The following is a 22363-nucleotide window of genomic DNA, read 5'->3' as shown; positions in this document are numbered from 1 at the left end:
AGTGGACTGACATAGGAAAAAGGTATTGAAATCAGAAAAAAATTTAAACCAGCTGATTCCACTGTTTCTCCTACCTGTGCTTATTAGGATCGGATGGATTTGTGCATGTTGTAGGTTGGTAAGGATCCCCCACCTAAGAATGCAAGTAAACAAATCATTTGTGTATGGGTAGAGATAAAGAGCTTACTAAGAACATCACTGTTTAGCAAGATAGCAACTAGCAACTGAGACATTCTTGTAGATGTCTCATGGCTCTTCTTATTGATAATTTTCACTGGCAGAAGATAGTATCTACCCATGTGTTATCTGATTAGTTATGATGATTCTACCACACTATTACATTGGTTAACCATACATATTTTTGCAGATGATAATATTGATAAACAATATGCAAGCTTGTCACTATCAAATTGTTAGGTAATGAGAATTAAGATCTTTTTTCATGTGACAATCAATGCTACTTTTTCTGCAGAGTGTTGGTGTGGCAGCATGTAAATGATAAATGGACTGTATTTATACAGCCCTTACTAGTCTGACGACCACTCAAAGCTCTTATACAACACAAGCCTGCATTCACCCATTCACACAATGGTGGCTAGGCCACCTGCTCATTACGAGCATTAACACACTCACACACTGATGGCACAACAGGGTTCAGCCCCTTGCCAAAGGATACTTTGACCTGTAGACTGCTGAAGCCAGGGATTGAACCACAGACCCTCTGATAGATGGACAACCGTCCAACCTCCTGAGCCACAGCTGCCCAAATTTGGCCCTATGTGCCAAACAGTTAGTTACAGTGGAATATAAATGGAGGGTAGGGTGATTAATAACAAATCTCTCAACCACTAGATTACTTTTCTCACACTTTAACTACTGTGCCATATACAGTGTTGTATGATGAAAATAGTTCAGCAAATGAGAAGAGTCTGTCCAGATAGGAAAATAATGTTATGTCTGCATGGTGCCAAGAGGCAGCATGTAAATGCATGGCACCACAAATTTACAGTCATAGCAGGGCGTTTGATTTTGTGTGTGAAATCTCTGTGGTCTGTATTCAATTTTATTTTGCAACAGAATGATGTAAATAGTAAACACTACTTAGACTTCCTGACTGTGATATTCAATTAAATTAAATTTTATTTTATTTATGCATCGCCAAATCACAACCGAAGTTTTCTCAGGACACTTTACATATAGAGCAGGTACAGACCAAACTCTTTATCTAAGAGACCCAACAATGTGTTGGGTCTCTGTGATATATTAACATATTAATAGCAGATAGTATATGAACATAGTACGGCACTAATGATCTAATAAGCAGCAAAGTAGCATAGCCAATAACAATGAAGGTTGCAGTGGATGTCCGGCAGGTGAACTCAGCAGTCCAGGCTCAGCCGCTCTCCATTCGGACCTGCGAGACGAGAAAACACAAAGACTCCGGGGAAGAATCAAGTCAGTAACATGCCTTGGTAGGACAGGAACTCATACAGATAGAGAGGGAGAGAAGAACAGAGTTTTGGGTGTCATTGGAAGTCCCTCGGCAGCCTAATCCTATGGCAGCATATGCCAATATAAAAGTAGTACAGTAAAAATTGAAAGAAAAGTTTGAAAGAAAAATGTTATGGCATGATAAAATCTTTGATGTGATTTGTATGAATTCAAAGCGAGGGTTGTGGTTTGTTGCCAGGCCTGTCAGGGCTGTTCGATGCCAGCCTCCACCATGCAAGCCCATCCGGTCCTGATCCCTCCGTCATGAATCTGATTTCAGCTCTGGAGTCCCGAGGTCCACAGCCCCCACCCTCTGCTTCCTCCCTTCTCTCTCAGTTTCGCACTCCCTCTTGGCAGACTGGTGAGTGTCAGCCTGTTAGGGGAATGCTACACCTGAAAAAAAACAAACAAAACGAATTTGTTAGATCTTGATTCGATTGAAGTACTCTAATTTCTAAGTAATAAATTACAAAATAATTTGCATTTATTTTATTTGTAAAACTGTCTAAAAAGTTTTAGTTTCAAACTGAAAATTTGTTGAATTTAATAGTGACTTGCATTAACCAACACTGTCCATGTAATGTTTTGTCTTGTAGCAATGCATACCCCGGCCCCAGCGGAGCTTTTTATTTCAGGGGCACTTCCAGGTTCCACCTCCTTTCCCTCCTCCTCAGCCCTTTCTGCATACCAGCATCCTGGCTCCTTCTCTGGACGATCTTTCACTCCCTCACTATCCCTGCAGGACACGCCCACATTTAGCCCAACGTCTAATGGTTTACTATCCCCCCATGACCCCCTGCTGCACATCAAAACACCCTCTCAATCCAGTTTAGGCTTTGATCGCTTGCTGTCTTCCCAGAGTGCCACCTACCGAAGCTCCCAGGAGCCCCCGGCCCCTCCTCAGACCCAAGTCCCTTCCACATCCTCCAGTTGCCACCTGCCCCCTCCCCAGTTCAATCTGTTGTCCTCCCAGCTCCATAACCAGTCCTCTCAGCTCTATAATGCCTCCATGTTCTCTTCCACACCAGCCCTTCGACCCACGGCAGCCCCTCTGGCCCCGCCGCCCCAGCCTCCTCCAGAGAGAGCAGTTTCCCGTCAGGACAGCGTGATTAAGCATTACCAACGTTCGTCTCCAGCACGGTCCACAACACTCCCTCTGCAGCAGTATGTCAGCTGTGGTGGGTCATCGGGCTACCAACAGGTAGCAAGCCACCACCGGCATTCCGGAGTGTCCTGCAGTCCCCTGGGGGAGCAGAGCCCATCCTCTGACCCCAAGCCCTCACCACGGATGGAGTCCAAAACATATCGACCAATCATCCAACCTCCCTCCACCTCTTCTTCATCTGGCACTAAAGGAGCCAAGAGTTCCAGCTCCAGCAGTGGCTATTCCTCCTCTGGCTCAGCATCATCATCTTCCCGTACCCCACACACTCCACCATCAGCCTCCTCTTCATCCTCTTCTAGCTCTACAAGCACTGGCTCCTTGTCTGCTCCCTCTCGTCAGCAGCCCCCACCTCAGTCAGCACCGGCACCACCTCCTCTACCAGTGGTGTCATCCACCCTTGTTCAACAGCCAGCACCCAAACAATGTCTCTCCACCTATGGCTCTCCATCTGTGGCCAAATCTAACACAGGCCTACCAGACCAGACTCCTCCCCAGCATCATACTCAGTCCTGTTCTCCCAGTCAGCCTCCACCTACACACATGGCCCAGTCTTATGGAGGCTTCAACTCACCTCATGCCCAGGACCTGAACTCTGGAGCAGGGAGCACTGGAGGGAAGGCCTTTACTGGTATAGGCTCAGGGGGGCGCTCATTTTCTGCAGAGATAGTCTTTGGGGACTCAAGCTTTGGCTCAGCTGCTCTCAGAAGAGCAGGCAGTCCTTCCATAGGGTATGGGGGTGCTGGAGGATCAACAGGAAGTGTACCCATATCAGGAGCTGCTGTGCTTGGAGTTGGATCTGCAGGATCAGGGAGTGGGGCTGCTGCAGTTGGTAATGGAGGTAGCAACTCTTACCACATGCCTGAGTCTAGTCCATCACCCTCTATCAATTCTACTATCAGTCACCCTGGATTGCATTCTCCTGCTTCTGCTCGACCTACACATTCCCCTGGAGGCTCAGGGGCAACCAAATACTTGTCCTCTATCCTCTCTCCTGCTTATATGTCCTCACCACAAGGTTTCCCTGATGCACAGCAAGCACAGAGTCAATACCACTCAACACCACCCAAGCTAAAAACAGAGACCAACATGCTTGGAGTAGAGCGATCCCAAGATGAGGAAGAGGATGATGATGATTTCCTCATCCACCACTTGCTACATGCCCAGAGCTCAACTGCCCATCCATCACAACATCACCCACCTCCTCAGCAACTACCCCAATCACTGCCACAGGCCAGGGATGGGGAAGGTAAGGGACTGACCTATGAAATTAACAAGATCTCAGAAGAGCGCTATCACCTTCAGAGTGTCATTCGTACCAATAGCACCACCAGCAGTTCAGATGCTGGAACGGCAATTGGTGACACAGCAACTGGCTTAAACAGTCAGTTGGACATATCACAGAAGAAACAGCAGCAGACCAAGTCAGAGTTGACCATATCAAAGTCCACTGCTGGAGGGGTTGGAGGGATCACTGACTCTTTTCCCCACTCCCATACTACCCACTCCCACCAACAACAGCATGATTCCCTGGGCTCTGTGGTACATTATGGAAGAGGGGACCACTACACACAACATCCACACTCCCAACATTCCCATCACACCTCACATGTGTCCTCACACTCTCAGCAACACTCTCAGCACTCTCGGCACACTCAACACACACAGCACCCTCAACATTCTCAGCATAGCCAACCCCATTCCCACTCACACAGTCACCCTCACATGGAGCTGAAGAAGCCTTCTGATGCAAATGACAATGCCTACTTGTGTAACACACCAGATGTGCAGCAGGCTCGACAAACAGTCCCCCTCTCTCTGATGGATTCGCCACCAGACCCTCCTCAGCAAACTCACATGCTGCAGTCTGTCCTTTCACATACCACCCGCACCAAGATGGATGGCCAGCAAGCCCCATCACAGCAACAGCAGCAGCAACAACAGCATCCTTTGAACCAGCAGGCCATGATGGGTTCAGCTGGAGGAGCAGGTCCTGCCGGGGTGGAATCCCACCCACAGAACCAGTCCTCACAGTTGCAACTCCAGCTTCAAACGCAGGGCATAGATACCCACTACAGCCTTGGAGGTCAGCCAAGAGATCAAACCCGAGCAAGTCAGAACTCAGTATCTCCACTAGACATGCTAGAGCAATCTCTTTCTCGAACAAACAACAGAGACAGTGGAGGAGCTCTGGACAGAACTGGGGTTGGGGTGGCTGTTACAGGAGGGGAGGGAGGTGGTGGAGACAGACATAGACAGCAGCACAGACTTACGCCCCACCACCATTCCCAACAAACAGCCTCAGGTCTCCACGACTTCCTCTCTGAACCAGATTTGGGCTTGTCCACCCCATCACACCTGCACCACCTCAACCAGCCCCAGGCCCATGCCCACCACCAACAGCAACCACACACTCACCATCAACTGTCACACTCTCAGTTAGCTCACCCACACTCCCACCAGATGGCAGCAAATATGGGAACTCCCCAACAACAGCAACAGCCCCAACAAAGAGAGCCTGAAACCCAGCTGTCACACTCCCAGTTAGACCAGCTCAAACAGCACCAGTTTGACACAGTGAGCCCAGTGGGTAAAGTAGGACAAAATCAAGCTCAGCAACCCCAGCGGTTTGCGCCTCTAACATCCATCTGCTTTCCAGACTCTCTTTTACATGATGAAGACCGCTCTTTCTTTCCTGAGATGGAGGACATGTTTTGTTCAACTGATTACAAGTCAAGCTGTGCTGGGGATTCTGCGTCAGGACAGGCTCAAGAAAGCCTCACCCAGGGTCACGGACAAGGGCAAGAGGGTATGGAGGCATTAAAATCAAGAGGAGCCGGTGAGGGCTATGATATGGTTGCCCATCACAGTGATCAGGGCTATGGACAGTACTGCCATAGCCTTCCAGGAACAGGTAATGGTAATCTGCACTTAGACCTTGACTCTATGAAGACCCACGAGCTTCCCTCCACTGTGAATACTGACCAGCTTGGCCTCATCCAATCCCAAACTCCCACTTTAGGATTGAGTTCAGCAGTTCAAGGGGATGGCTCAGTCAACAAGATAATGGGAGCTGTGGGAGTGGGTGGAAGTTCAAGCACTACGGGTTTGTCCTCACCTATCTTCTGTTCCTCTCGACCCAAGAAACTGCTGAAGACCAGCTCATTTCACTTGCTCAAACAGCGGCGTGAGCCACAACCTCAAACAAAGAAAAACTACGCGCAGGAGTATGAATTTGAGGATGATGAGGATAAAGCTGATGTGCCAGCTGATATTCGCCTCAACAATCGCCGACTTCCTGACCTGCTGCCTGACTTGGTGTCTAGTTGTAGGAAAGCTGGTGGGGTATCAGGAGTAAGTGGGCTCAGTCCACTGATGGGTGATATGGACTTCTGCCACCCCTCCAGCTATTCTTCCCTTGGACAACAGCCACAACACCCCCCCCACGATGGCCCGAAGAAAAGAGGCAGGAAACCAACTAAACCAAAACGTGAAGGCCCTCCTCGTCCACGAGGAAGACCACGCATACGTCCTCTTCCAGAGCCTCCTTACTGTAGGGGGCTGATGGGATCAGTGGCTGGAGAAAGTAGGAGGGGTCGTGGGCGGGGTCGAGGCCGAGGCAGGAGGGAGGAAGGCCTTGTGGAAATGCATCAAGATTTGAACAAATCCCAAAGCCTCCCATATCATCATCAACAGCAGCATCAACAGCAACAATTCAACCAAGAACAGCATCTCCAACAGCATCCACACCAACATCACAGACAGCAGGCAGACCACCACCAAGCACCACAACAACAGCAACAGCATCACCTACATCATCAGCAGCAGCATGATTCCTGTCCTCACCACCAACAGCATCATCAACAGCAGCAACATCAACAGCATCATCATCACCACCAACACCACCACCAACAACAACCATCCCAGCAAGATCCAATCAGACCTATCAAGGTAATAGTGGCCAAAAGAAGAGATAATCTGGGTCTAAACTCACCAAGAATCATAGAGTCACTCCTCGAAAGTCTGAATGGGGTAAAAATAGCCCTAGCTCCAGTTTCTAGTTCTCTGATGAATTAACTCACCACTTATGACACTCAGAAATGTAAAAAGAATGGCCAAATTACATATGTTGTATTGTATACAGTATGTAGTGTGTGTATGTGTATGTTATCTAGTGAACATAACTTTTAGTTTTTTCAATGTTATTGCTTAAGTTTTAGTTTTTAACTATTCAATTATATATTCATGTTGTTACTTAAATGGTAACAAAAGCTGAAAGCTAAACCTAAATATATTTGAAAAATTATCACTTGTACTTGGGTGCATGACAGCTAACTGTGCCAAAACTGATATCAGTATTTTAAAGACCTACTGTATGTACAAATTACAGTTCATCTTATTCTGAATGGCCTTCACAAGCTAAGGTAAATCTTTCACCAGATATATGCTGTAGTGTAGATGAACCTTTATCTGCAATAACAGGTAGTTTAGTGTTACTGCTGTTGGTGTTGTCTGTCTTAGCTTCATAGTGTTGATAAAATGTTGCGTGCATACGCGCGTGTATGTGTGTGTGTGTGGTAACTCCTGCTGCTTATTCTTACATGTCTGCCGACATTACTTCTTTATGTGCTTGCTTGTCACTACAGTGTGTGATAAATTTCCCTTTTCCAGTTCTGGCCTGACCACAAATTAGATTTTGTAGTCTAAGAGCAAAACTTAACAAAAATAGTCATGCTTAGCATTATAGAGTAGTATCAAATACAACCTCGATTCCAAAAAGTTGGGACGCTGTGTGAAACAAATAAGAACAGACTACAATCATTTACAAATGTTTTACTAAGTGTTCCTGAGCCCATGTACTAATAAGATAAAATAAGATAAAACTTTATTATTACCATCCTTGCTTGTGAACGACTGAGCCTTTCGAGGATGCCCCTTTCATACCCAATCATGATACTATCACCTGTTACCAATGAACCTGTTCCAAACAGATGTCTTTTGAGCATTCCACAGCGTTTCCAGTCTTTTGTTGCCCCTGTCCCAACTTGTTTGAAGTATGTCGCCGCCATCAAAGTCACACAAAGCATTTATTACAAAAATCAATGAAGTTTATGGGGTAAAACATTAAATAAATTCTTTTTGTACTGTTTATATGTCAAAAGGGATGAGCAAATTGTACAGCGTCCCAACTTTTTTAGAATAGGGTTGTATCATTGTGAAACCAGCCCCTGAGGGGTTTAACACAATCAGCATCAATGGCTTATGTTCGAGATATCCTAGGTAGATGAGATACAATAATTCCAACCAAAGAAGTTACATACTTTATGCTGAAAAGTCCTGCCAAATGTCGTAATCCATCCACCTTGCTTGTTTCTCAGATCAAACTGCCCATTCCCATGCTTCCATCAGAATCCTTGTTGAGGACAGACTCACTGTCCAGTACCGAGCCAGGTCTTTCTGATGGATCAATGGGGTCAGCACCATCTCTGGGCCTGAGTCCTGGACCCAGCACCACCATGGATATCAGCAGAAATGAGTTAAACCAGACTCAAGACAAGATGATGAAGCATCAGCAGAAAGCTGGAGAGGTAAAGAGCACACAGGAGAAGCTTCAAATTTTATCCCAGCTGATTCAACACACAGGCTAGTAATTATTATTGTTTTTATTTATTTATTTTTTGTGACAAATGATGAACTTTTTTTTATTTGGAATCACGTTAGTGCCAATTCTACATTTTAAAGGTTTGAAAGGATAATGACTACCTCACATGAATTCAGTACAGACTTTACCCTGCATTTGATTGGACTGACACTCTGCAATGTATGACTAAAGCTGAGAGTTTTCTCATCTTATTCAAAAAAGATATTTTTGGAGTGCAGAAACTGCCACCTGGTGTTGATGTAAAAGAGGCATTGATCCTTTTTTTAAGTTGTTGTTAAGTAATCCATCGTATCAGTAAGGAATAGCAGAGAAGTGTGTAAGAGTGGTGCAGGATATGTATGCGGGCAGAGTGACAGTGGTGAGGTGTGTGGTAGGAGTGATGGATGGGTTGAAGGGGATCAAGGATTGGCTCTGAACCCTTTGTTGTTTGCTATGGTGATGGACAGGTAGGCGGACGAGATAAGGCTGGAGTCTCCGTGGACTATGATGTTCAGGGATGACATTGTAATCTATAGTGTGTATGTAGAATGTGGGGGAGAACCTCGGTTGTGTGACCCCCACAGCAAAGATGCTCATCAGTGAGCATCTTGAAAGAGATGGCATAATATTGTTACTGACAAGACAGAGCTAGCTTTCTAACAATCTTTAAAGAATTTGCTAAATAGATTTTTGAAAGCTGTTTACTTTAATGTTAACGCAGATGGCATGGAAGAAAGAAACTGACGATCCACTGAATCCTGAAGCCTGGGCTACGATACAGAAACTCTCCAGTTCAGTAAGTTCCTTCACAGTCTACCAAAATGAGCAGAGCCAGGAGCCTCATATATAATTCATACCTCATCTATTCCAACTCAGTCCTCTGGTAGAGAGAGCAACACATTATCTACTTATAGGTGCTATAGGTGTAGAACACCTATAGCACCTATAAGTACTTACCTGCTAATACCTGTGTAAAAAGGTAGTATTTTGCCTTGGTATTTGTTAAAACTAAATCTGAGAACTTATATGGTGTTGCAGTGTCCGGTGAAACAAAACACAGTACTTTCATTTTCAGTCATTTTTTTGTGATTTGAGATTTGGAGAAAAAGAGGTTATAGTTGACTGACAGCCAGCTCTTTCCGACTGACAAAAGAGAGAGGAGGATAGATGGCTGTTACCAGGGCAGCTGTTGCCACGGTTACTACATCTTTTAGTGCAGGAACCTTGCTGCCACCTGCTGTCTGTTAAGTTTCATTACCTACAGGCAAGTGTCTGGGCCCTGTATTTATTGGACTGTTTAAAGGGAGTAAAAGTAAAAATCTTTCACTTTTATTCCCACTCACAAATTTAAGATCAAAGATGTTTTTAAATTTAAGAGAGGCAGGGGTTAAGAGTGGAGGTGAGCACACCAAGTTTTGGAAATTGCGTCAGTTGCAGTTGCTCCCGTTGTAGAACAGTAATAAAACAAAAGAGTAAAAAGACGATATAAATCAACGATGAATAATAAACAATATGAAATATGTAAATGTAAATATGTAAACTATGTATATTATGCCACAATAAATAGCTACTGTCTGCATAGAAATATATCTGTTGTGCAACATCCTACATTAACTAACACGAATACAAGAATACTACTACTCGAATACTAATACTAATACTAGTGTATTTATTCCATGGTGGTACAGAGAAGAATAAAGCTGTTACAATTATTGTTTCCAATCACACTTCATGCATCTTCACTGCCTTCACTTGTGGTACTAATTTGTCCTTAAATTCACTAATGTACATCTAGCAACAACTGAATTTTCTGAATCTTCCATCCATGTCTTTTTTTTTTATTCTAAGATAATTTTTTAATATTTCAATCCTATTTATGTATTTCCATCATATCATACATATATTGGATTGGATTTACACAAATAAAGTAAAATTATCAATGTTCTTTGGAGAAAAACATATTACTGAGTAAAATATAAGGATAAACAATATAGCAGATGTAAGGTAAATTCATAAAATCATGTAAAAATGTCAAATGGTTCCTAGTCATAGCTTTTCTTACATGATGGTAAATTGAATATCTTTAAGTTTTGGACTGTTGGTTTGACATAACAAGACATTAGATGATGTCATGGTGGAATTTTTCACTATTTTCTGACATTTTATATACCAATTGACTAGTCAATTATTTTAGAAGTAAGTCAGATTAACTGATGGTGATAGCTATACAGCCATATATTTTTCCTCTGGAGTTGGTGGAGACCAGACCAGAGGGGAAAGAAGAGGTAATATTAGATATTGGATGCATTCATTCATGCTTTGTGTCTGCTGGATTTCTAAATTGGCAACTGTTTGCAAACATGTTCACCATAATCATAACTTTTCAAGCATATAAAGATATCTGCTTGTCTGCTGCCACCTGGTGGTAAAGAAATTCAATTAATGCTACTTTAAAAACCTACAAGTCTTGTTGAGTCAGAAAGACAATTTGTAGTTGAAGCTGTTTTTTGTAATGTCATGTCAGCTAACTGAGAAACTATGCAATACAGTGGAAAAAAAGAGACAACCTCATAAAGCATCAGTGACAAGATTCTGCTCTTTTGCAGGCTGATGAGAAGGTTTTCGACTTTAAGCCTGGCTTCATGGCCTCTTTTTTGGACTTCCTGAAGACAGGCAAAAAACAGTCAGGCCTCGAGCTTGGACATGATGGAGGTGCGCAGGAAGCTCTAAATCCCTGTTCCTCTATGAAAGGAGGGATCAGGCCCTTATCCCCGCCTCCTCCTCTTCTACCATCAACTCCCCCACAGCAGACTACAGGAACATTCAGTGAAGAAGGGCAGGGTGAGGGGCCGGGCCTGGCTCTCAGCAGCTGCTCGAGTCCCTGCAAGCCTCTTGATGAAGAGCTAAAGAGGAACCTGGAGACACTGCCCTCCTTCTCCTCTGATGAGGAGGACTCGGTCAGTAAGAATCAGGACCTGCAGAAGAGCATCTCATCTGCAATCTCTGCCCTCTATGACACCCCACACTCATTGGCTGCTGCGATGGCTTCTGCCATGGTCAAAGTCCCACCCACCCTGTCCCCGCCTACTCCACAGGAGCCACCACTCAGCCCCCCTCTCCCTGTAATGCCTCCCCTTATCCCCAGTATGGAGAATGGAAAAGAGGAGGCCCTCACATACAATCAACATCACACACAGGACAAGGAAGAACAAAAATTGGTGTCCCCACAGTCAAGTGTAGAAAAAGCAGAGGAGAGGGAGGCTGAGCAAGTAGGAGAAAATGAGGAGGAGGGAGAAGGGAAGATTGTAGATAACGAGGACATGATGAGAGATTCGCAGAAACTACATCAGGGGACCATGGAAAAGCAGGAGGAGGAAGAAGAAGAAAGGATGTCTGAAATGCACATTTTGGAGGTGCCTAATGTTGAAGGTAATGGATGTGTTTGCTCATCTGTCTTCCACCTTATCTTTCTTAAAACTGTCTTTAACAAGGATTATTAGCCGAAAGTCAATATTTCTTTTACTAAAAAAAAAAAGATTTCTTGAACGTTATTGTAACAGTCTTGAAATAATCGTAACTCACAGTCCAGTGTCTAGCTTTTCAGAGCTTTCAACTGCATCTCATGGCCTTCACCAGCAAATGGAGTCACTCAGTTGTCATGGAGTTGGTTCACATTTCATTATGCAACTGAGCTGGGGGAGGGGGGAGGTGATGTTAACCTCTGTCTCTGTTTAAAGATGTTCTTTGGTGTCATGTCATGTCATGTCAGTGACCTCTGATTTTGTCTGGATGCCCAGTTACCCCTTGATGATTGATGAATTGATGAATGATTTTTGGCCCCTTCCTCATTGCTGCTATGATGCTTTATGTCCCATGTACATCACACATCTGTCATTCATCCATCCTGTATGCAAGTGGAATAGCAGGCAGTGCAAAATTCAAGGATGAGTTGAAAGCAACTTTTTTACTTTTAAGTTTCATTTTTGGGTTATGTGATGACATCTGAACCAACTTCATAACAACTGAGCCAACCACCCTATTCACTGATGGGGGCCATGAAAAAGCTAGTGAGTGGACCTCGCTTCAATATTATTTATGTAAAATCAATCAGTTGACTGTTCCTGGGTGGATTGTGTTGTTGCTGCATTAGAGACTATTACTGGCAGATTTAGATACATGCACAGTGCACGTGCATGTGATGGGCCCTGCACAAAATCAGGTTTCCAAAATATAAGACTATTGTTTTTCGTCCTGTCCAGAAATCCTGTGCATGCAAAAACACAACAAACCAAAAAAAAATGAAAATGTGATCTCAAAGGTATATCCTGTTATTTTAAAAACTTGTAACAGTTAGAAGGTAACTTTCTCATTTGTTCCTCCCACCCTATTTTTCAGATTCTCCATCAGGACCTGTGTTTGCTCCAACGCTTCCATCTCCATCGCCATCCATCTCCCCCTCGCCACCCACCTACTCTTCACCATCACCTCTCCCACCCCTGTGTCTCTCCGTACCCTCCCCACTGCAGATTCAGCAGGATGAGGAAGAGGCAAATATAACTTATCCTATTTCTGAGCAGCAGCAATCCTCCCTCCAACCGGCTCCAACTGCAGGCACCTCCCCACCCCCCTCCACTTCCCCTCCCGCCATGCCGTCCTCACCCCTCTCCAGCCTTCCCCTGGGCCAGTCCATCCCTCCTCCGTCCACCACACCTCCCCCGTCATCCTCTGATCAGGACCAAGAACCTGAAGTTGGGCAGCCTTCACCCTCCTCTTCCTCACCTTCTTCATCGTCCTCTCCACCACCATCACCTCCAACCCCAGAAGAGGCCCCAGCATCCCAGCGTCTTACCTCCCTCCACCTGGCAAAGAAACAGACTGATGCTGCCATAGCCGGTGAGAGTGAAGAGGAGGACAGTGAAAGTGGAGGTGAGGGAATCTTTCGTGAACGAGATGAGTTTGTGGTTCGAACTGAGGACATCGGGACTCTAAAGGTGAGTACCCCTTGCTTGCAAGAAGTATGTATGATGCATAGATATATTACCATCAACAACATACACTGTGTTTGTTTGTCACCAGATGGCCTTGCAGACAGGCCGAGAGCCCCCACCCATCTGGAGGGTGCAGAAAGCCTTGCTCCAGAAATTCAGCCCAGAGATTAAAGATGGTCAAAGGCAGTTCTGTGCAACCAGTAATGTGAGTTTTCCAGCAGACATACATTTAAATTAGGACTCCCACAAGTTCAATCAGTACGAAATTACATTGGGCAGAAAATTGCTTCTGCAAACCTCTTTGTCTCTTTCTTAATGATGTAGATTAGAGATTTCCAGTAGCCTAATGGTTGAGATGCATATGTACAACAACAAAACCCCATCTACACATCTAAACCAGCATCTATACATTTACAGTGTTCATCAAGATGAAGAATCGGTTACATGAATGGTATTATATTATAGGTCTATGTAATATCTCTTCCAGCTAAAATGGCACTTTTCCTGCTTCCCTGTTTTCAGCCCGTCCTAGAGTACACATTCTGGCTGCAGACTAGTTATTATGTTTTCTTTGACAGACAATTTCCATTTGCTTACAGGTCTAATACAAAAATTATGACAGAACCTACATCAATTTCTTAAACCTGCTTTCACTTAGTAACATGCTACACACAGAAGCAAGGAAAAAGCTCTAACTGCTGGCTCAACAGCAAGGTGCATTCCGAATAATTCCATAAAATATCAAAATTCGAAACTATTTGTGTTGTTTACAACATTTTATGCTGTGTGATTTCTGTGTCTTTCATATATAACATGATGCATAGACAAGGATCCTCCTTAGCAGCTGGATCTAGTTCATTGTAGTTTTTTTGCCATCATTTCTATCAGTGAGACATAAATACCAATACAGAAACACTTGTCAGCAGCTTTGTTTTGCACTGTCCTGAATCTGAAACACTTACACCTGTAATGAAAAAAACCTGGAGAGCAGCAAAAATATAAAACAAGGGCACACACTGCTGTAGTATTTTCATAAAACACTCTGAAGAATGAAGAGGACAGACTGGCAACACAGTTGCTTGTTGTTGTACTTGAAACCAACCAAACTGATCATTTTTAACCAATTAATGGATCTAATCTGATTGATGTCTGCAATCTGAGAACAGCTCTTATAGTAGAGAAAAAATATTGATGAAATGACTCGGCACTTCTTCAAGAGTGAAATCTATAAGTGTTTTCTTCCATCTCAGAATTCAGACAGTTCACTTTCATTGCAATTTTGGACATTTAATAGTATTCCATTTGATTGACTTTCATGATGCGATAGTTAGATTTTTTTCATATAGTATAATGCTATTTGTCATTCTTATTCTTCGTGTTTCTTCCCTCAGTATCTGGGTTACTTTGGTGATGCTAAAATGCGCTACCAGCGATTGTATGTGAAGTTCTTGGAGAACGTCAACAAAAAAGATTATGTCAGAGTGTGTTCTCGAAAACCATGGCATAGGGCTGGTCAAACTCTGAGGTAAGGCTGAGTTAGATTTTTTTTGTCACATGTTTCTGATTGTCACTCACAGGTATGGTCATACAGATAAATTGATATTAAATGGAAAGTGATACAAGATAGAGAGCTCCAGCTATATTACAACCACAGATCTGAACCAAATTCGGGGAAATTTGTCAAAAAATCAAATAACTAGTTAGCTTCCTGGGCCTTCAGACATAGTAACTTCATTTACTCTGTGTCTTTTTTTTCCACTTACTGGTTGGCAGGCGTCAGTCACTACCTAAACAGCTGCCCACTATTCACAGTCAAACCCCACCTCGAGTAGAGAGAGATGACAGAGACAAGGACAAACAGAAAGAGAGAGAGATGAAGGAGCAAAGAGAAAAAGAACAAAGAGAGAGGGAGTACAGAGAGAAAGTAGAAAAAGAGCATAAGGAGAGAGAGAGGAGAGAGAAAGAGGAAAGAGAGCAAAAAGAGAAAGAGAAACGGGAGAGGGGGCAGAAAGAAAGGGACAAGAAAGAAATAGAAAAGGTTGAGCGGGAAAGAGAGGACAGAGAACGAAAGGAAAGGGAGTGTAGAGAAAAGAAGAAAGAAATGGAATGGGAGAACAAGAGGGAGAGTGAAAGAGGGGAGAAGGAGCGGAATGAGAAAAGAGAGAAGGAGCTAAAGGACAGGGAGCGAGTGGAATATGAGAGGGAGCAAAAAGAGAGAGATCTGAGAGAGAGGGACAGAAGGAGCAGGGAGCAAAGAGAGAAGGAGAAACAGGATAGGGAGCGGAAAGAAAGGGAAAGACAGGAGAGAGAACAAAAAGAGAGGGAGATTCAGGAGAGGGAGTGGAAAGAGAGGGAGCAGAAAGAAAAGGAAAAAAAACATAGGGATCAAAGTGAAAGGGAGAGGCAGGAGAGAGAGCAAAAAGAGACGGAGAAACAAGAGAGGGAGAGAAGAGATAAAGAGAGAGACAAGAGAGAAAAGGAGCAACAGGAGAGCGAGAGGAGAGAGAAGGAGCGAGAGCAGAAAGACAGAGAACGGAAGGAGAGGGATAAAGAGAGAGCAAGGGAGCAGAAAGAAAAGGATGGAAGAGAGAAGGAGAAAGATAAGGACAAACAGAAGGATGTGGACAAAGAGAAAAAGGACAGAGAGATACGAGAGAGAGATGGCACAGTGGAGTTTGCAAGGTTGAAGGAGGATAAGAGAGGAGGAGTGAAGAAGATGGAGTGTCAGTCCAGAACCAAGACTTCGAAGGACAATGCAGGGCCTCCTCCCAAGAAGAGGAAGAAGTGGCTGAAGGAGGTGCTGTCCTCCTCCTCTGAGTCTGACTCTTCCCCACTCAGTGATGACGAAGGTCAGCTGGTCTGTGCGTGTGTATGTATGTGTGTATGTGTGTTTGTGTGTGTGTGTGTGCATGTGCATGCATGCATGCATCCGTGTGTGAAGTACACACACACATTAATACAGAAAATGCTAACACTAATAATTATAATAATGGTAATGGCTTTGTGTTTTAGGTCTGTTACGGGGTGGAGCTAACAGTCGAGCCATGAGGGAGATGTTCAGGAGCTATGTGGAGATGCTGGTCAGCACAGCACTCGATCCTGATATGATCCAAGCACTGGAAGACACTGATGGTGAGCAATCAGATGAAAGTGTGAATGAGTTGAGAATTAAAGCGACTCGCCCCGAAAAAACAATAATGGCCCTTTACTGTTGTGAGCATGTCACCAGACTAGATAGATAGATAGATACTTTATTTATCTCCAAGGAGAAATTTGCAGTTCCAGCAGTTCAAAAAGGTGGACACACAAGGGCATGCAAAATAAGAACAGGAACTACTTTCAAGTAATGTGCAACTTACAAGTGATGAACAACTTTCAAATACAGATCAATCTTCAAGTAAGGCACAACTTTCAAGTAAGAGGCAAAAATCCAATACAAAATACAAGATACCAATATAAGAAAAAATAGTGAAGTAAAAAATAAAGAACTAAGCTATACAGGATAAACATCTGAACTAAACATTCGAGCAGTTAAATATGTGCGCAGTAGTGCAGTTGTGCAAAGTAGCAGTGTGCAATAGTCGGTTTGAGTCCATCATATGGATGTGTGTGTGACGGAGTCCAGCATTTAGATGTGTGCATGATGGAGTCCAGCATATGGATGTGTGTGCGATAAAGTGCGTGTGTCCATGTGTGGTGTAGGTGTGCAGTGGGTTCGGAGTTGTTGTGTTGGTTATTGCTTTCGTCGCCCTCCCCGAGAGGTGTTGAAGAGCCGTACAGCATGGGGGAGGAAAGATCTTTTCAGTCTGTCCGTAGAGCAGGACAATGACAGCAGCCTGTCACTGAAGCTGCTCCTCTGCCTGGAGATGGTGCTGTGCAGTGGATGATCAGGATTGTCTATTATGGACAGGAGCTTATTCAGTGACCATCGCTCTGCCACAGATGTCCAGCTCTGTGCTCTGAGCCTGCCTTCCTCACTAGTTTGTCCAGGTGTGCTGCGTCCTTCTTCTTCAGGCTGCTCCCCCAGCACACTACTGCGTACAGGAGGGCACTCGCTACCACAGACTGGTAGAAAATCTGCAGCAGCTTTTTGCAGATGTTGAAGGACGCCAGCCTTCTGAGGATATACAGGCGGCTCTGACCTTTCCTGCACAAAGCGTCAGTGTTGGCAGTCCAATCCAGTTTCTCATCCAGCTGCACTCCCACATATTTGTAGGTGTGAACCAACTCTACGCAGTCCCCTTTGATGATGACCGGTTCTGGACACGGCCTGGGTCTCTTAAAGTCCACCACCATCTCCCTGGTCTTGGTGGTGTTGAGGAGCAGGTGGTTGGAGTCACACCATGTGATGAAGTCCTGGATCAGTTTTCTGTACTCATCCTCTTTTCCACTCCTGATACAGCCCACTATTGCTGTGTCGTCCGCGAACTTCTGTACATGACAGAGCTCCGAGTTGTACTGAAAGTCGGACGTGTACAGGGTGAACAGGACCGGAGAGAGCACAGTTCCCTGCGGTGCTCCTGTGCTGCTGGCCACAGTGTTGGACCTGCAGTCCGCCAGCTTCACATACTGAGGTCTGCCAGTTAGGTAGTCTGTAATCCATGCCACCAGGTGTGTTTCAACTCCCATCTCTGTCAGTTTGTCCCTGAGGAGCAGTGGCTGGATGGTGTTAAAGGCACTGGAGAAGTCCAAGAATGTAATCCTCACAGCACCACTGCCTCTGTCCAGGTGAGAGAGAGATCGGTGGAGCAGGAAGATGATGGCATCCTCCACTCCCGTCTTCTCCCGGTAAGCAAACTGCAGAGGGTCAAGAGCGTGGTGGATCTGTGGCCTCAGGTGATGGAGCAGCAGCCGTTCCATGGTCTTCATCACGTGTGACGTCAGGGCGACCGGCTTCAACTAGCACACTTGTTAGTTGGTTTTCAAGGACCATGCCAGTGGTTGACTGAAAAGCTTGTTGAATTAATTTTCTGTAAAATCATCCTCGTTTAGTGTGATAGATTACTGTTAATCTGTTACGGTTGCTTGCAATGTACAGTGAGTGAACAAGGAACTGACACTGAAGGTACACATAACCATGCCTTTACATGCTGTGGCATGATCATATGCACTCCATATGCCTTCACAGCAAGGAGTAACCATGCTATAATGGAAGTCTGGCCAAATCCAGACTTGTGGACCAAAAAGAAAGCAACATTCTTAAAAGTGTTTTGCATTTGGTTTTGACATGGACATGTGATGAATGTCAAAATCTGCCGCTAGGCTTATACTTATATACTTATACTTGAATATTTTGATTTAGATTGTCATGTTGGCCTTTAAATGTGGATGAGTGAGGAGACAGAGACAGAAATCAGGTCAACCCTTGCAATCTGCCACCTCACCGCTAGGTGCCACGAAATCCTACCCACTGGACTTTAAATTAAAATTAGTAAATAAACAGATAAAAATGTGCTCTAGTTGTTGAAACACCACATTACTTTTTTCTTGAGGAAAAAGGAGGACAGAGAGTAAAAGGAGTGGGAATGGTAAATGGACTGTATTTGTATAGTGCTTTTCTAGTCTGACAACCACTCAAAGTGTTTTTACAACACAAGTCTGCATTTACCCATTCACACACACTCACACACTACAGGACAGCATTGGGAGCAATTTGGGGTTCGATATCTTGCTCAAGGATACTTCTATACGTACACTGCGGAGGTCAGGGATTGAACCACCAAACTTCTGATAAGCAGACGAGCCCTCTACCTACTGAGCCATAAGAGGAATGAGAAAAATGGAGAATGGGAGAATGAGAGGGAGAGTGAAAGAGGTGAGGAGAGACAGAAGGGACAGAAGCATGGTCCAAAAAGAGAAGGACAAACAGAACAGGGAATGGGAAGAAAGGGAGCAGAAAGAAAGGGATAAATGCAGATGTATGAAGTGAAAGGTAGAGGCAGGAGAGAGAGCAAAAAGAGAGAAAGAAACAAGAGAGGGAGAGGCGAGACAAAGAGAGACAAAAGAGACAGTAAGTTACTTAACTGTGCCTAATGCCTGAATTTGCGAGCAGCCTGTCAGGAATGAGGTTTATTGTGTTTAACATAGTTCAATACATTTACAATAACTGCATGCATTTCAATTCCAATTTGTTGTCAACTCCTACAACTCTATAGTTAAAAAATGCTGTTTTTCAGCCTTATACATATACCTTGCTATGTTCATTTAAATTCCATTCAGTTAAATTTTATATATATAGTACCAAATCACAACCGAAGTTGTCTCAGGACACTTTCCATATTGAGTAATATTAGTAACACATAGCATAGGTACATAATCCAGCACTAATCTAATCTAATAACAATGCAAGTATGACTAATGGTAATAGCAGTTGCAGTGAATGGCAGGGCCATGGCAGGAGCTGTAGCTATAACCCACAATCTAACCACTTTCCATAGAAATCTGTGTTATGAGAAAGTACAAAGACTTCAGGGAAGAAGCTAGTTAGTAGCATGCCTTGGTTGGACATGAATGCATACAGATGGAGAGGAAGAGAAGAACAGAGGAACTGGTGTATCACTGAGAGTCACCTGACAGCCGAGTCCTAGAGCTTTTGCATCTTTTAGCATTTCCATAAACTTGACATGTAAATATCACTGTCTTTGTCTTTTTCAACTTCAAGTTGTTTCAAGGTTATAAAACAAACTGTCAAAATGTCTGAGCAGATTCTCAGTCATCCAGGTCATGGTTATCCAAGGAGGGTTGAATCATGTGTTGTAGTAACCTGACACAACCTGCCTCTCATCCAAGGAGCTTCTTCAGTTCTAAATTACTGGTGGGGAATCAAGGTAGTGTTGTCAAGGTCATTGTTACCACTTGGGTTGTTAGTACTCCTGGCAGTGTAACAACAGTCGTTGGAGTTGTCACATGAGGTAGTTGTTAACTCTCCTGGGAAGCATTGTAGGTGGGGGATAAGTTGTGTTGTAGACCTCCTCCTTGGTTGAGGGATGGTTTCTCTGTTTTAAGGTAAATGGCCTCTTTCAAACCATTGCATGTTGTTCTCCTCAAATGAATGTCCCTTGTCTTTCAGGTGGAGGTAAACTGCTCAGTCTTGACCAGAGTTGGGCCCTCCTCTGCTTAGCCATGCATTTAATGCTGCATCTCTGTGCATTTCCCACTATCTTGGACTGCATAGACTAGATTTCTTTTCTTGTGTTTGGGTGTATTCAGCCCCGCATTGTTGGAAGAACACCAACATGTTGAAAGACACCAACACTGTGGGTGGTGAAGAAAAGAAGAACAAATGCAACAACATTCTCATTCCATACATGTATGGAGTATCTGAGAAACTCAGCAGGAATTGCAGTAAACACTGCATCCCTGTTTCTTTCAAACACAGCTACACACTAAAACAGAAACGTTTTCACCCAAAGGAAAGCACACCCAAACACAAGAAAAGCAGGCTAGTGTATGCAGTCCAATGCAATGAGGAATGCACAGACTTGTATGGGAAACCGAACAACCATTAAACAAATGCATGACTCAACCCAGGAGGACTAACTTCTGTGTTGTATGGCCCTAGCGAAAAGAAGTCAGTATCTGATATGATTAAGTTTGTTTCTAAAGCAGCAGTTGGGATTTTGGTCTTAAGAGACTATGCTCCCTTTATGTGTGCCGCAGCATCAAGCGGAAAGGGAGAATGAGGTAGAAGGGAAAGACATGGATGAGGGTGACTTCTTAGTGACAATTACGATCATGTGTAATATTTTTTGGACAATTTTTATCCTGGGCTGCACGGTGGCTCAGATCTTTCTGTGTGGAGTTTGCATGTTCTCCCCGTGCAGCGTGGGTTTTCACCGGGTTCTCCGGCTTCCTCCCACAGTCCAAAAACATGCTGAGGTTAATTGATAATTCTAAATTGTCCGTAGGTGTGAATGAGTGGTGTGCTTGCTTGTGCTTGTCTGTCTATATGTGTAGCCCTATGGTAGGCTGGCGACCTGCCCAGGGTGTCCCCTGCCTTCGCCTGAGAGATGGCTGGGATAGGCTCCAGCCTCCCCTGTGACTCTGCAAAGGATTGAGCGGTGTAAAGATAATGGATGGATGGATTTTTATCCTGTAATGGAATGCTAGGAGTTTAACAGACAGGAAAATTAGAGATTCTCAGTATAAACCCGGCCTCATGTGTTCAGGAAACATGGTTAAAGCCTTGTCTTGACTTTGTCATTCCAGGGGAAAGTTCTGTAGAGATTAAATGAGTCGTGATCACTTTCCAATTTTGAATCGGTTTGGAAGATCCTTGGTGTTGGAAACTGAATATAAAGTCAAAGATTTGACTTGTGCTCAGTGAAACAAATTTTAGGAAGGCACAGCAGCAGCTCTAGGGGAAGTCAGTAACACTGATCCATTGCTGAGTGCAATATTTTACTTACAATAATTAAGTGAAGTGATCCTCAGAGTTGCCTCAATAACAGTACCTAATCAGGATACCCCGGAATTTGCATTGTTGTTCATGGTGGAACAAGGATAGTAACAGCGAGGAGGAGAAAACAGGCATATGAGACCTCCAATGACGTCTTGCCCATTTGCTGGAAAATAGAAGGAAAAATAGAAACAGAAAACTTTGAGTATCGGTATTTTTAAGGTGAAAACTACCTTCCCACTACTGTCATATTGAAAAACAACCTCTGAAAACCACTTAATCTGCTCACGCTGTTAACTGCCTGTGCAGGTCTTTAATAAGAATAGGCAGTGACAGTGATTAAAATGTAAAATTTCTGTAAATGAGTGTTCTACTACTTTAACTCCTCAGATGAGTTGTACCTCCCACCCATGAGGAAAATTGATAGCCTGCTCTGTGAACAGAAGAAGAGGTTGTTGAGGAGAGTCAACATGAGCGCTCAGCACCAGGTAAACCTACACATCCTTCTAGTTTGTTTGTTGGAAGTGACTGTTTATTGATGAGTATTTACAAAAGTACCTTGGTGTAGATTTAAAACAAATATAGACTGCAGATAAATTAAAAAAAGCAACTTCTTTGTCCCAATCCCATTCCCACGCCTGTATGTAAATTAAACTTCAGCTGTATGTCATGCCTTTGACGGC

The 22363-nt window shown here is 44.0% G+C and overlaps 1 protein-coding gene across 1 annotated transcript in view; it reads left to right on the top strand.

Moving 5' to 3' along the window:
• prr12b (proline rich 12b) overlaps positions 1-22363 on the top strand; it is a 38955-nt gene that overhangs the window by 9847 nt on the left and 6745 nt on the right. Inside the window, exons 3-15 of the mRNA XM_041956550.1 lie at positions 1691-1852; positions 2088-6604; positions 8032-8232; positions 9016-9090; positions 10901-11416; positions 11585-11723; positions 12690-13285; positions 13371-13487; positions 14674-14807; positions 15056-15163; positions 15527-16131; positions 16295-16414; positions 22071-22168. Of these exons, the coding sequence (XP_041812484.1) occupies positions 1691-1852; positions 2088-6604; positions 8032-8232; positions 9016-9090; positions 10901-11416; positions 11585-11723; positions 12690-13285; positions 13371-13487; positions 14674-14807; positions 15056-15163; positions 15527-16131; positions 16295-16414; positions 22071-22168 (7388 nt within the window). The remainder of the gene's footprint in view (positions 1-1690; positions 1853-2087; positions 6605-8031; positions 8233-9015; positions 9091-10900; positions 11417-11584; positions 11724-12689; positions 13286-13370; positions 13488-14673; positions 14808-15055; positions 15164-15526; positions 16132-16294; positions 16415-22070; positions 22169-22363) is intronic.

This window comes from Chelmon rostratus, chromosome 17 (assembly GCF_017976325.1).
Source record: "Chelmon rostratus isolate fCheRos1 chromosome 17, fCheRos1.pri, whole genome shotgun sequence".
In the NCBI taxonomy this organism is placed as follows: Eukaryota; Metazoa; Chordata; class Actinopteri; order Chaetodontiformes; family Chaetodontidae; genus Chelmon; species Chelmon rostratus.
This window is presented reverse-complemented; position numbering and strand designations above follow the sequence as displayed.